Here is a 15,542-nt window from a genome sequence, read left to right on the forward strand (position 1 = left end):
ATAACTAAGTTACATGTATTTGATACCAAGCAGTTTCTGGTATGTCAGATGTAACTCATTTCGGTTAAATTGTGATAGGAGAGGTTTAAAAGTATTTTCCCGGCTTTCTAAAACTCCTTTAAATTGAGATAATTTCAATAAATCCCTGAGAATGCCTCAGTTCTTCAATATAAGATGTTGGGTCGAAAATTTGGGACTAATTGGAGTAGAATTTTATCCTTGTATATAAATGATACATTTATTTCTTTGGGAAACATATTTCAAGTTATTAACTCCTAGGTGAGCGTCTGTTGTTATTTAGACAGTCAGAAGATGAGGTAACCTGTCTGAATAATCATTAGATAATCATTCGGTTTTTTTTTTTATTTTGTTTTTTTTCTCTGTTTTGTTTTGTTTTGTTTTTTTGTTTTTTGTTTGTTTTGTTTGTTTTTTGTTTTTGTTTTGTTTTTATTTTGTTTTGTTATTTTTGGGGGTTTTATTTCTTTTTGTTTTTTAAGTAACTATTTTGGCTATTAGTCCTGGCCCTAGGTGAATCATCTATTATATGTCACGACTTAGACTCATCATTGCATGATTCTACAACTATTGCCATCCATGGCAAATGTATTTTCTATGTATGCTCTTCATTAGTGTATTGCTGCTTACTTTATTATGATAATAGTTTTTATCCAACACCACGCAAAATCGTACATTTTTAATACAATCTAAGAAAACTTTTCTATAAGTATAATCAAAAGTCATCATTTATGCTTTGCCTTCCTTTTGTGTTGACGTTTTGGAATCAAATATTAAATTTTATTTTTGATAGCCCCAGCTAAACCACGTAATGTGACAGGGAAGATTTATTTGAAGTCAGATAATACCACCTCATGCTCTGTAAACGTCACATGGATGCCTCCATACTTTGCTAATCATAACAGCGGCATTACTTACTTAGTCGAATGGTACAAAATTATACCTATATATATGAGTAAATTCATTCCACCACATCAAGGTTCAGTGATTGTAGATGGTGTAAGTATATTATATTACTGGAAATGACTAGAGTGGGTATTTTTTCTTAAAAACATATGTTATATAATTGGATTAAAAAAGTAATGACTATCATCTTATTTTAACATTTTGACATTGAAGTAATAAGTGTTTGATGAGTTACTCGTTATTAAAAGAATTAAATTGGATTGACTGAATTTATGTCACTCTGCCTATTCATGCCAAGAAAAACACAAATATGACGGCTTTGCTTTTTGTAGGCTATAATAAAAAGAATATTCCGAATCAAAATGTGATTTATTAAAAATGACGCAAAACATTATATACATATATGTACAAAGGGAGCTAACTCACAAAACATTTTTAGAATAATTTTGTTAACTCCCAAAAAAACTGGCAGCCTACAAAAAAGGTGGCGTACCAAAAAAGGCCAAAGCAAAAACATTGTATGTTTGCAGCAAGCGCCATCTTATTTTAACATTTCGACATTAAAGTAATCACCGAGATCAAGTACGTTGGATATTCGATGTTCGATATTCGACATTCAAAGTTATCAATATCAAACGGTAATATTTTACCGTTTCATATTCATTTCTGGCTACTTTTAAGAATGTAAACTCTAAATGAATATCAAATGAATATCCAACGGTTGTCTTTTTCTGTACGATATTCATTTGATATTAGTTTCCGGTTTATATATTGAATATAGAATGGATTTGAATATTAAAATGAATATCAAACATGATTTTTTGCTGCTCGATATTCGTTTGACATTCGTTTCCCGTTTATATATGGAATATAGAATGGATTTGAATGTCAAACTGAATATAAAACGGGATTTTTTGCTGTTCGATATTCGTTTGACATTCGTTTCCGGGTTTTGTATGGAATATAGAATGGATTTGAATATCGAACTGAATATCAAAGAGGATTTTTTTTTGCTGTTCGTTATTCGTTTGACATTCGTTTCCGGGTTATATATTGAATATAGAATGGATATGAATATCAAACTCAATATCAGTCAGGAGTTTGGTCTGTTCGATGTTCGTTTGACATTCCTTTCCGATTTATGTATTGAATATAGAATGAATTTGAATATCAACAGAATCATTGCTTCATTGCTTCAAGAAGCTTCATCGTTGTAAGCTTATACATATTTGGATGTTCTTCTTTGAGTGAAATTGTTATCAAAGTTCTCAGTCATATTATATTCATTTTGAATTTATTTCTTCAGTTATTATGCATACATGTTGTATCCAAAAATGAAATCAGTGATAAAAGTCAGAAAAAATGAAAAGGCCATTTATAAAAGTTATTAAGACAGAAACCCAATAAAAAAACCATTAAATTATTTCATAAAATAAAAATGATTGATACAGACTATACAACTTCATGGTTAGTGAACCCTTTGTCTTTTTTGTTTATACGACTGATTGATAATTAGGATAATTAAAAGTGGGCAAACCAGGATTAAACCGTCGACTTGAACTGAAATCGTTCGTGTCTATAATTACGAACACATTTGTTCTTTATTGTTCAGAATAACCCCTGGGTTGAAATAGACGATATACATTGGGATTTTAACTACAGCATAAGTATCCAAGCAATATCAGAGAAAGGCAGTAGTAAACCGGTCGTCCTCATTGTAACACAAGGTACAAAATTATGATTGATAGGATATCATTAAACGATCATCCAGGGATTTATTAGCATCACAAATATAGTTTATTGTTTTCTTGTATGTATGCATTATTATATCAAGTGTATCGACCCTTACTTTGTTAGATAATATTTTCATTTTTATATTACAAATGTTTTTTGTAGAAACATAGTCAACAAAAAAAAGAAATATTCTGAACACTTTGTGGCCCCTTATTCCTATTTTGCTAATGCTAGTGATACATTTCGAATCGCCGTAAATACCGAGTGTTTTAAATTATTTATTTATCAACTCGATAATGGTAAAATTTAGATATCCAACAAGCGAGTATTAGCATATATGTAAAACTATGAAAAAAATAATATTATAGCGAATGGAGAAATAGTTTTAATTCAGAATATGATGAAGAATCTGTGTCTCAAATGTTATCTGTTGAAAACTTTGAAAATATAAAACAGCGGAAAATTTCTGCAGAAATTTATTCACTCCCGGTGGTTAAAAAGCCGCGTGTGTGCATTTTCAATCACTGGCTTAGAAGAGATGGAAAACTTCCTATTTGAATAATTCTAATTAAGTTGCCGCAGCAACCTCCGCTGGGATTTATTTATTCAAAATTATATTTTTGTTGAAAATATATAATACTCAATTCCCGTACAAAATTGTAGCTCAACGAATATACCATGAAAACAATAAAGGTTAAATCCATGTAATAATCAGCTGTGACATTGTTAATCTAATATATATTCTACACATTAATTATGATCATTACGATCATTTTTCGAACCAAACACAAAAATATGGATTTCACTAGTTTATGGATAAAGTCTTTCATGTATATGTCTTTGGTCGAAATGCACAAAACGCATCGAGCTTATATAGTTTCATGTATATAACTGTATACAGCAATAATGATATGGATAATTGAAACGTCGACTGGAATTAAATAAACTGAAATAAGTTATTTTTGTAGATGGTTGCCCACAGACAACTGATAAAGCACTATCATCGACAAAAGAAACCAATTCAAGACTTCCGCTGATAATTGGAGGTAATATGGAAATAACACAACCTATTAATTAAACATTAATATTTTCATTTATGAAATTCTTTAACAGTAGTGAATACCGTCTGGTTTACCCTATCACACATCATAAGTTATTTCAAGATGTACTTGATTTAACTTTTATAGGAGCAGCTGGGGTGTTATTTATAGTGATATCTCTGATGTTAGGCATTGTTATACGGAACTGGAGGAGAAAGAACTACAGTTCCCCTAATGGCAGAGCAGAGGTATTTAAATATGTGCTTCAACAAAGTTCCAAATAATAAATTGTAAAGTGAGAATACTTTTAATATCAAGAGCGGATGCGTAGGCGTTTAATATTTTTTTTTTGTTAAAAAAAACCTTTGTGCAAAATCAATTAACACAATCAGCAATTCTTAGTAAAATTTTGAATTTATATCATTTATTCGGTTATGTCGACAGCCTTACTTTACTAAATTTAAAAACTGCCCGATTCTATAATAAATATGTGCTCAAATTAAAAAAAAACACGTTTTAAACCAACTAAATTTTAACAATAATACCATTTAAAGTAGATTACACCTTAGATCTTCTAATTTTTTTCATAGATATTTTTTTCATTATATTTAACCTTTTCTTTCAACATATTAAAATACCTAATTCTTAATGAATTTATTAATTAACATCATGACCATAAAAATGCTTAGTGTAAAAGCCTAAAACTTAGGCTTTGCAATAAACTCTGATTTTGTTAATATAAATCTAGTTTGGTGTGTATTGTATCTATTTCGATTCATTATTTCTGTCATCGTTTCCTTTCTCGGCTTTGAAATTCTGGTTTTAGAATTTTGCCTTAACTTTGTTTCAAAACTATGGATTAAGTGAATTTTACGTGATATTCATTTCACTGTCATATTTTTTATGCGAAGGCTAGAATCATTATATTTCTGTTGAAAAATGCAATGAAACTGTGATTTAACACATCAATTGTCTCCCAAAAACAGCTTTACACACCGACTAATTTACTCACACAGGAGCTGAACCCACTGTATTCTCATGGTACTGACTATGTTACACATCTAGTGGAAGACAAGAGTTCAGAAATTGAGTTCTCCTCCCTAACCTTACTTGATGTGATAGGCGAAGGAGCATTCGGAAAGGTCTATAAAGCTGTGCTTAATGATTCTAAAATCTCCCACGAGAAAGATTACATAGTTGCTGTTAAAATGCTCAAAGGTACTTGACTTTGTATTTGTTCTTCAATCATAATTGAATTTGTTTTGTTCGGTGATCCAGTAACAAAATGCTTTTAAGTTTCTGATTTGGTAGGAAAAAAGTAAATCTAGTTTAGTTTATTAATTGGTTTTATGCATATTAAGCTGGAATAAATGTGTTTAATTAGATTCTATACATCTAAAGCTTCATTATTCCATCAAAGACCTTACCCTTATAGCTCATTAGAACGTTTCATTAAAATATTTTAGATTTTTATGACGGTCATGAAAAGAAGAGTCTCTTAATGGAGATCGAGTTTATGAGACAACTTGGCAGCCACCCCCACATCGTGAGCTTTGTGGGTTGTTGTAAGAACGATAATATTTGTCTTTTGATGGATTATTGCAAACTTGGAGACATGAGAACCTTCTTGTTGAGGTATCGACAAATGCTTCAGGCAAGTGTAATCTAAGCGCATTAATATCCCCTTCTCTATCAGAAATATCATAGAAATACAAAAACATTTAATTACAGTAATAGACTATGAAGCTGCTTTAGTATTAATCTGGATATTATATACTTCAATAAATAGCTTTTGATATTAATTCGAGAGAAAAATAATTCCACCGAGACAAAAATTTATTTATGGGATTTAACCAAGTCTACAAAAGACTGCATTTAAATCATTGAGCGAGGAAGACCCCCTATGAAATAGATGGTAGTGTGAATGAGTAGGACAGCCAGTCTATCAGAGAAAGACCTTGAGACAATCCAATACTAGACTAATACTCGTTTTTTTGATGTTTTTGCGATAAATGCATGTATTAGCAAATTATTGTCTTGGCTGACTGCCGCACATTCAAAACCAAAGGACGTGGATATTTGGCAAAAAAGATGTATCATCTAGTATGACTCTGGATTAAAAGACCTGTTATTTAAGTCCACAACTAGATCATTTTTTTTTTCAAACCTATTTTATTATTTTGGTATGTTTCATTGACAAGACTGCTCACAGGTATGAAATACCCTCATAACACATATTATTTCTTTCTCGCAGAAAGAAGACTACAGACAGTTACGACTAGCTTCTGAAACTGATAGTGGTGTTACTTCATCAGCTGAGAGTACAACATGTAAGTTTAACGTCTAATGAAAAATAACTTAAGGTAACTTGGCTGTTACTTTCCTCTCGGATAACCGTGTGAATTAGCATTAATAATACAGCATGTCAAGAATTATGAGTGTGTAAGGTCGTCCATGGTCTATTTTCTCGCCGAAAACTAAAACTAAGTTTTGACATGCATTGATTTATTAATGCTTTTTTAATTTCTCGAAGATTCACCATTATTTCCAAATTGTATGTTGCACTTATAGGATGATACTTGGCTAGAAATGAATGATTTCGCACTAATGTTAACGTTAGTCATAAATGTGTCCCCGTGTCGTTATTTGACTATCTATTTTATTTTGAAGGAGTTTCATCGTTCTGTTACTGTAGATTTTATTACTTTTGTTGTCGGGGCCTTTCAGAGGTTCCCTTGAAGGTATGTTTACACTAATTGAAGACCTTTTGGTGATCTCAATACGTGTATACTATTTTTATTGGGGTTATACGATGGTGCATTTTTTGCGTTTCGCCATATCTGTGCCTTTTTCTATTGTGTCCGAAATAAAAAGTCGCTCAATTCTAGTATGAAGTCCTACTAACGTTAAAAGATATATTACCCGATATATCTACCACTAAGGGATTCAGACGCAAAAAGAAGTCTTTTTGTCATATTAAAATAGAAATAATCCTTGTTACGTGTATGTATGGTCTTGTATTTATTTACAAACGGGTTAAATTTTGTATTTCTATTTTATACCTCGCTAACACGTGGTATCAAATAATCGAAAATAAAGACCCAGCATATGTGTGAATGAGTACAGCACCGTACACGCCATGTATTATTTCCTAATCAGCCCCGTGCAGGTCCGGGTGTAAAAAGAATAGGCCTGCAGCAGCGCTAAGCTTGTCGTAAAAGGCTACTAAATAGTGCTCAGAAACCTAGCCGGGGGCTAGGCGCTCTGCCCACAGAGCAACTGGGATGTGTGCCCCAGGTGGTGGAATGGGGTACCCCTGGCGTGTTACATGCTGGGGTTGTCAGGCTATAATACGGAAAACCTGACCGCAAACCATAGTGGTGCACCGTGTTGGGAAAGATGCCACGTTCCTCGCACGTTAAAGAACCCTGCTGTGGTATTCGATAGGAGTAGGAACCTTTGCGCTCCGCCACAGGAGGCTAAATTGCCCGACCTTGCCCATCCCCCCTTTGTCCAGTGGCAGTCAAAGTTTGTCGACCGTGTTGTCCTTGTGTCCCATCCTTTTTTTCATTTCATGTTCATTTTATCATCCATTTCATGTTCATTGTCTGAATATAGCTGAAATATTGCTGCTCGGACGTTAAACCCCAACAAACAAACAAACATATTTCCTGATCAACACCAGTACATTTATGTACACCGCTCGGAACACCAACAATACACAAAACGGTAGTCACAAGCACAAACGCTATTAATGAGCGATGCAGTAATAAAGAATCGTCTAGTTTTATTCGTTTGAAGGTCACGTTAAGCTTAAGGTTATCTAGACATATTGCTGCAAGTTAATTGTAATGAAAAAGAATGGAATCGTCAGTGTTGCAGTCTCAGGCAAGACAAAGTGATCGTTTTGTCCACTTTACATTATATGAAACATTGCTGTCATAAATTTCTTGCATAAAGTATATATATGTTGTATGCAAAATTTAACTCTATTCAAAAGAACTTTTTAATAAAGGTATTCAACTTTAAATACATGTACACATAAACAACCATATTTTGAAGAAAGTATCTATAAAATTACTGATTTTCCATTGGCTTATATTAACAAAAACATATATAAATATTCAACACTAAAACTTTATTAATATAATATGCTATGGAAATACATTCAATACATATTAGTTTCAACATCTAACAAGAAAGTGTGGTGTATACGTCAAAGAGAGAACAACCCCACCGGGATGAAAATGTCAGGCCAATGTATTTTATTTTCCAAAATAATAAATAAATAAATAAATATTTTGAATCTTACAACTTTAACAAGAAATAAGTTGCTTGAATATTTGATGGAACTTGAATACCATAAATAACTTTACAAATAAATAATTGACAATATTTTCGCCAATATAATATTCACAGCTTTACAGCGTGGTTTAAGGAATTGACGACTGAAAAAAGACTTTTTTTTATAGTGATACAATGAAGTCTTACAATGATCTAATTGCTTTTTATCGCCTAAACACATTTAAAGAAGCTCTATTCACAAGCGAATGTCTGGAGACTTTAAAAAAGGTGCAGGATATATAAAACTATATAATATGGAAATACAATTTCACTGTAATACAGAGTTATATTCCTAAGTGAATGTCATGAACCTGTTAAAAGAATTTAAGAATTCCATAATCTGGTACTGATAACATATTAAGATTATTTTTTTAATATATTTGTGTTTTCTGGCTGTGATTCTATGACTCGAGAATGACCATATGAAAACTATTATAAAATGTAAATAAAGCTTTCATTATCAGCTTTAAATATGATTATAATTATAATTATATAGTAATAAAAATTACTGAAAGTGACATCTGAACAAGTTTTAGCAATGAAATACATTTGCACTACAATACCTTTGACATCAGAATTGTGTGCCATCAAGCATGGATGAAGAGCAAAAGCATACTTAGAAGCAAATATCGCTGACAAAAGAATAACAAAGTAAAATACGGATAACTCTGACTATATCAATACTAGAAATCCGAATGTGAACTACATTTTTAGAAACACACTCCAAGCAAAAGAACAACTGATACATTTATATATAACTTTTGCTTAAGATTACTGCTTTCTTTCGACAAATGATTGCATGATGTCTGGGTATAAACAGCGGTGGCTACAATTTAGTCTTGAAAATCCTATTCCCATCCATCGTCTTATTTTATCACTTTCAAAGCATTCCTTGTTAAGATAAGTACCGATGTTTTAGTTTAGATATGCAGCCTTAGGGCTATAAATGGTTGTTATTATATTTAATTCGATTTGTGTTTTTGATATAGTTCATCGTTAAAAACTTGTATGTATTATTACTTTATACAGCTTTTATAGTTCACGAGCTACAACAATCACGTCTCCTATCATATGCCAGACAAATTGCCCTTGCCATGGTAGGTATACTAACCTAGATTATCAGAACTGTCTATCAACTATGCTGATGACAAAATTCCAGACAATTGTTAATTCAATATTCCAATGTGTTTTATTTTAATATGTAAATACAATTTTGTAGAATTTGTATTTTAAATTGTATACCTCCCCCACGAAATCGGGGAACACATTGTTTTTACTTCTTTTTATACTTTTTCTCTCTCGGCTTACCTCTGTCTTGTCCGCGCAGATCCTATGAAACGGCTGAATGGAATAAAACATGGCACAGAAATACGGCATCATTTGTACTTGTGCAACGTCATATAAAAAATCCAACATGGCTGCCATTTGAAAATGGCCGACTTTCAAACTTAAAAAAACAAATCGCCAGAAAATAGGAAAAAATCGTGGACAGTTCATACTTGGTTTAATAATAGTTCACTATATGGGCTATGGATTAGCCATATTGAAAATAAAAAAATGGAGGTATACAGAGTGATTTGAAATGGTATTGTAACAATGGGGGGGGGGCTGGGGAAACATCCTGTTACGCATTGTGCAACAATTATATCTAGTCTTTGTTATTGTCGATGCTTAATTTACCCGGCTTAAGCCATTTTCTTTGTAAAGGTTTCATGCCAATACTCCAAAATATGTGATTTTATACAAGGTTTGAATCAACAGTATCGTTAATACTCTTTTCCTTACCTATTAGACGTCAGTTTTAACCATGTTTTAATTTTGCCAGGAATATATGGCGTCCCGTAAATTCATACACAGGGATTTAGCTGCAAGGAATATACTAATGTGTGATGAAGAGAGATTGAAAGTTTCAGATTTTGGTCTTACACGAGATATTTATGAAAGGAATCTTTATCAGCCAACATCAGCGAGACGTTTGCCATACAAGTGGATGGCCTTAGAGGCAATTTTTGACCAGATTTTCACTATCAAGTCAGACGTGTAAGAAAATTTGATTAAGCAGAATTTTGAGATAGCAATTATTTCCTTCGCTGTTGAATTATTTCCTGGGATTGGTCTTAAAACGAAGTAAATTGTTACTGATGACAAGAATACCGTTCAAAAGAATGCAAAGGTCAACAATTATTTAGAAGCGGACTTCAAAATTGGTATATTGTAAAAAAAAAAAAAACCTAATCTTATTGGGTGGTATGGATTATTATCGTTCAAAATGCTTACGATCGTTAGTTTTTATTTTCAGGATGTTTTTGATAAAGATTTCGATTTCGATTCCGAGTTGCTCATTCACTTTTGTTACTTTGTATGTATGATTTTGTTACTTTATGTTCTTTGTTGTGTATGTCTGTTTTCCATGTCTGGTTTTGTCCCTGGATTGCATTCCTTTTGATAACCGCTATAACCTTGATTCCTTTGATTATTCTTTCGGTAGTATTATAGTACAATAAACACATTTTAAAACACTTCTACAATTCATTAGAGTTGCTCCTTTGCTTTTGTTGCTTTGTGTGCATGATTTTAGTTACTTTGTGTTCTTTGTTGTGTATGTTTGTTTTCCATGTCTGGTCTTTGTTCCTGGATTGCATTCTTTTGATTACCGCTTTAACCCTGGTTCCCTTGATTACTCTTTCATACTGAATGCGATGTTTCCTTCAAGACTTTGAATCCATATCAAAGTATTTATAATTGTATTACATGCCTTTAATCGACTTCATCATCCTATCAATATATAGTACGGAATAAAATATTTTACTTTTTTTCCTTCTCATGTTCGCGCATGAATCAGTCACAATTGTATAAGAGCAATGTTTTGTCAGTTTGTCAGTTCTTTATGTTTTCTTTGCATTTCAGGTGGTCTTTTGGCATTGTTTTATGGGAAATCGTTACTCTTGGAGGAAGTCCGTACCCGGGGATTCCAAACAAAGATTTATTTAACTTGCTCAAAGAAGGTTATCGTATGGAAAAACCTGAAAATTGTACGATGGATGTGTGAGTATGAAAAAAAATATATAATTTATCGTAAGAATAATTTTATGTTACCAGGAGTCTGGAGAAAAATACGAAAGATATAAACCTTGAAAAAAGGAATACCTTCATTAAAGTCTAGGTTAACCCCGATGATATTCAGAAATTACAACCCATTTTTTTATTCTTTATTTGAGATACCATTTTAATGAAACAAGGCACATTTTGCATTTTGATGGGACCATTCCGTATAATTAAAAATGCCGTAAAAGTAGGTGATATAGAAAGTTGTCTTATACTTAGCTAAGTTTTAGTCTATACGTTGGTTTCATCAACAACATTGCAATTGCAGATCCAAATTTGACTCACCAGAAGATTGTTATCATCAAAAGCAAATTATGGGTCAAACCACTTTATTGTAACTCAATAAAGCTGGCGAACACCTTTATTCCATAAAAAGAATGGTTAGAAAGTAAAATATTCCTAATTCAACACACATAAGCGGAAACGAATCTTGTTCAGGGACTAATAGAACTCATTTTTTATCCACAAACATCTAGTTTAAAACAAAATAAAATACAATTACATACAAAGGCTGAAAATCAGGGAAAAAAGACAATAAACTGGAAACTACGGCACTTCAAATATGAATTTCCATAAAAACCGGAGTGACACTAGGTGTATTTCCAGCTTCACAAACGGCAACGGTCACATGGAATGTGAGTAAAAACTGGTCAGCATCAGTTGGATGGATTTTCAATCCGGTGTGACGTGAAATCTAGCTGACGATAATTATCATATCTCATTATAAGGTAGATTGTGACCGCAATTAAACTTTAATAGTAGTGATATCAACAAAGGCTGCACAAACTGTCTAAGATTAATTATCTGACAGAATCCTCGCTCTAGTAAGATTGTCAGTGTACGAATTACACCCACGACAGTAACGTATCATCATTGAAATGTATACCCAACTAATAAAGTGAATATAACATTTGTCATACAGTTTCGATTTCAAATGTCCTGTGTAATGCATGTACAGCTTAAGGTCTAAGTATAAAGAGCACGCAGGTTTTTAATCGTATCTTTTAAGCGCATTTGGGAAGATCAGAATGTAAATTATTCTGAAAGTGAGGATTATCCAGAGGTGATGCAGCATCTACAAAATCTATAAAACGGAAAATGAAATTGAAGAACTCGGTTGTCGCTTCTTTTTTTTTCTGTAGCAGGACGTGTAAAACCAAACTATATTGGAATGCATACATTCTGGAAACGACATCAGACTCAGAATACTTTATGTTCAAATCAGTGTGACTTTCACATGTACACATTTTCTCTAGTTAATATTAGATGTCTTGAACAAAACTTACAGTCGAAGCACTAATATTGAAAGCCAGCCAAGCGATTTTCAGAAGTTGTTATTTTTTTACAATGACTGGATTGCAAAAAGCAAAGATTTGAATTCTTTATTCCGTTTAACCTCAGGATAAATGTCTGGAAAGAAGTTGCACCTGATATAAGACACGGGGGAAAGAATGCTACTTAAATTCTGATTATATAACTCAGATATCAGGTGTACATATCACGGCAAATTGACTTTCCTAATTATTGTTTGTTGGTTTGTTTGTTTGTTGTTTTTTTTGTTGTTGTTTTTTTTTTGCTATGATTTAAATTAGTGGTAGCTGAACTTGATATACTATGCATAGTTATGCCTTGGTATATGCATTGGTTTCTGATTAGAACAGCCCCGTGCAGGTCCGGGTGTTAAAAGAATAGGCCTGCAGCAGCGCTAAGATTGTCGTATAAGGCGACTAAATAGTGCTCAGAAACCTAGCCGGGGGCTAGGCGCTCTGCCCACAGAGCAACTGGGATGTGTGCCCCAGGTGGTGGAATGGGGTACCCCTGGCGTGTTACATGCTGGGGTTGTCAGGCTATAATACGGAAAACCTGACCGCAAACCATAGTGATGCACCGTGTTGGGAAAGATGCCACGTTCCTCGCACGTTAAAGAACCCTGCTGTGGTATTCGATAGGACTAGGAACCTTTGCGTTCCGCCACAGGAGGCTAAATTGCCCGACCTTACCCATCCCCCCTTTTTCCAGTGGCAATCAAAATTTGTCGACCCTATTATCCTTGTGACCTATTCTTTTTTTTTTCTTCTTTTCATGTTAATATTATCATCCATTTCATGTTCATTGTCTTAATATAGCTGAAATATTGCTGCTCGGACGTTAAACCCCAACAAACAAACAAACAAACAAACAAACTGATTAGAACAAATCTTTAAGGATTGTTTAGTGTATTGTCTGTTAAACCACCATTGTCTATAGTAAAAGTTAAATCATAATCACGTATTAGGGAAGGTCGTATCCGACTTCAACGACGAACTTTTGGTTACTTGCAATAAAAATGTCTCGACTTATTTTGTTATTTTAGATACCAGCTTATGTTGTCGGCATGGCATCCGAATCCACATTGTAGACCGTCGTTTACAGAACTCAGGAAGAAGCTTGAGCACATGCTCGAACAGACGAAACCATATATAAATCTGTCTGTGTCTGTATCAAAAGACTATTATGACACTACATCATTAAGGTACTAATTAGCAGAACTATTAGGAAGTTGTTTACTGATGAAATGTTGGTCACCCTCAAACTATTCATAATCTTTTTATGCCAGTATATACCGGTAGTCTGTCTATTTTATGTCAAGTTTTTCATAACAGAGGTCATGTAAAACTAGAAAAAATATATAGGTTCTTCTTTGGATAACTCGTACGTATACACAGTTGTCATAGTTGCTAAAACATTTGTCAACAATCATAACATCTACATCTGTAAATATGTTCATAATGAATGAGCTTGAAGGTCGCTGTTAAGTTGTTGTCTCCTGTTCCATAAGTGTTTTTAAAACTACTTAAGAACCAAAAATAAAAATGCCCAGTGTGTCATTTTACAGGGTCCCGAAGGGGACAAATTTTTCACTGTAGACTTATGTTAAGTTGTGATTCCTTGAACGAATATTTATTTTTACGTAACTTGGTTCTATTACCAAACTATTTTTGCGGTTCCATTGAATCTTCAACACAACACATTTCTTACTTTTTTGTAACGACTACTATGAACTATGAAACGGAACGATATTTGAAATTTCTCTATGTTTGATAAATGACACAAAATTATAACTTGCTTTATTTTTATTAAATGATGAGCAAAACAGAAACATTTGTTTGATTGTTAAAAAAAAATATTATGAAAGTAAACGCTTTACAAATTCACTTGAATTCACTATTTTAATATCACGCCAATATTTCGTTTTATGTAGACACTCTTAAGGGGATAGACCTGGGGTAAGGGCACAACTCTTGCAAACATCAAAGTAACTTGGATTGATTTCATTTTGTGAAAGCTTGATAGGCTTTGGTGATATTGAATACGACACAAACATAGCAATGATTTCATGTTTGTGTCCCTTACCCTAGGTCTTCCTCCTTAATTCCTTATGCACAGTCTTCACTTTTCCTAATTGAACTCTTTATGTAATGGTTAGTTTATACAGCTGCACTAGTACGCGCTATACATATTTATAATGTTTTATTTTTGTCGTACTCTAAAAGTAGGAGATGGTTTTGAAAAAGCTCGACTAAGCTTGTTACCAAATCATAGTCGATACATGTGTACGAATATTAATGTATTACTATATTGTTCCTATTTATGCTAAATAAATATATTTAAACTATGTTGTTTTCTCAGACACCAGTTAAAATTATACTTTTATCAAACAGATTTCTGGCTGTCTTTTGAATATTTATAGATTTATACATGACCTTTGTTATCAGACAGATACCAACCGAGGGCTGATAACAAGAGCAGTATTTAAATAGTCATTTGTGGTGTTTCATTTGCTTCTTGAATCTATAGTATTCATATATTCCACACAATCATAAGTTGACGCCATTTTCTTTCTATTTTTCTTACTGTTTGATATTTTAGGTCCCAAAGCTGCTGCCCTGTACTAAACGCATCGGTAATTTCCAACTAAAATGTTAGGCCAGATCGACTGTGACGTCGTTGATAAACAGAATAAAGTCCCTTTCGAACAGTTGGGTAGAATCTCTGCAAAATTTATTTGATTTTTACAAGTTCATTGCCTTGTTTAATATACAAAAACGTTGAAAATTATGGCAGAAATTTCACGACGAATCTTAAGAGAAGTAATAGTAATATTTCGTCAACACAATTTTGGCTGTTACAGAAACACGTATGGGAAATACGTTTAGAGGTGATGGACATTATCAAATGGTTGTGAACAATGTTCATCACTCAAAAATAGGAATGAGAAATAAATTCCTGATTTTTATCTTATTAATGGATTCGGTAGTTCAAACTTAAGCACTGGATAGATAGTTGTATATTCACTGCATAACTCGTTCATAATCTACTTGATATATCCAGTGGATAGTTTTGTCTAACAGATAAATT

The 15,542-nt window shown here is 32.8% G+C and overlaps 1 protein-coding gene across 1 annotated transcript in view; it reads left to right on the forward strand.

Moving 5' to 3' along the window:
- The window catches only part of LOC148621870 (uncharacterized), a 110,619-nt gene that overhangs the window by 93,688 nt on the left and 1,389 nt on the right, over positions 1–15,542 (forward strand). The window contains exons 11-21 of the mRNA XM_088576667.1: positions 809–1,014; positions 2,534–2,648; positions 3,624–3,701; positions 3,843–3,943; positions 4,712–4,913; positions 5,162–5,353; positions 5,954–6,025; positions 9,069–9,136; positions 9,865–10,079; positions 10,947–11,084; positions 13,498–13,656. Of these exons, the coding sequence (XP_088432793.1) occupies positions 809–1,014; positions 2,534–2,648; positions 3,624–3,701; positions 3,843–3,943; positions 4,712–4,913; positions 5,162–5,353; positions 5,954–6,025; positions 9,069–9,136; positions 9,865–10,079; positions 10,947–11,084; positions 13,498–13,656 (1,546 nt within the window). The remainder of the gene's footprint in view (positions 1–808; positions 1,015–2,533; positions 2,649–3,623; positions 3,702–3,842; positions 3,944–4,711; positions 4,914–5,161; positions 5,354–5,953; positions 6,026–9,068; positions 9,137–9,864; positions 10,080–10,946; positions 11,085–13,497; positions 13,657–15,542) is intronic.

Source organism: Perna viridis, chromosome 3 (assembly GCF_037379345.1).
Source record: "Perna viridis isolate PV_CMFRI_1.1 ecotype Kerala chromosome 3, ASM3737934v1, whole genome shotgun sequence".
Taxonomy (NCBI): Eukaryota; Metazoa; Mollusca; class Bivalvia; order Mytilida; family Mytilidae; genus Perna; species Perna viridis.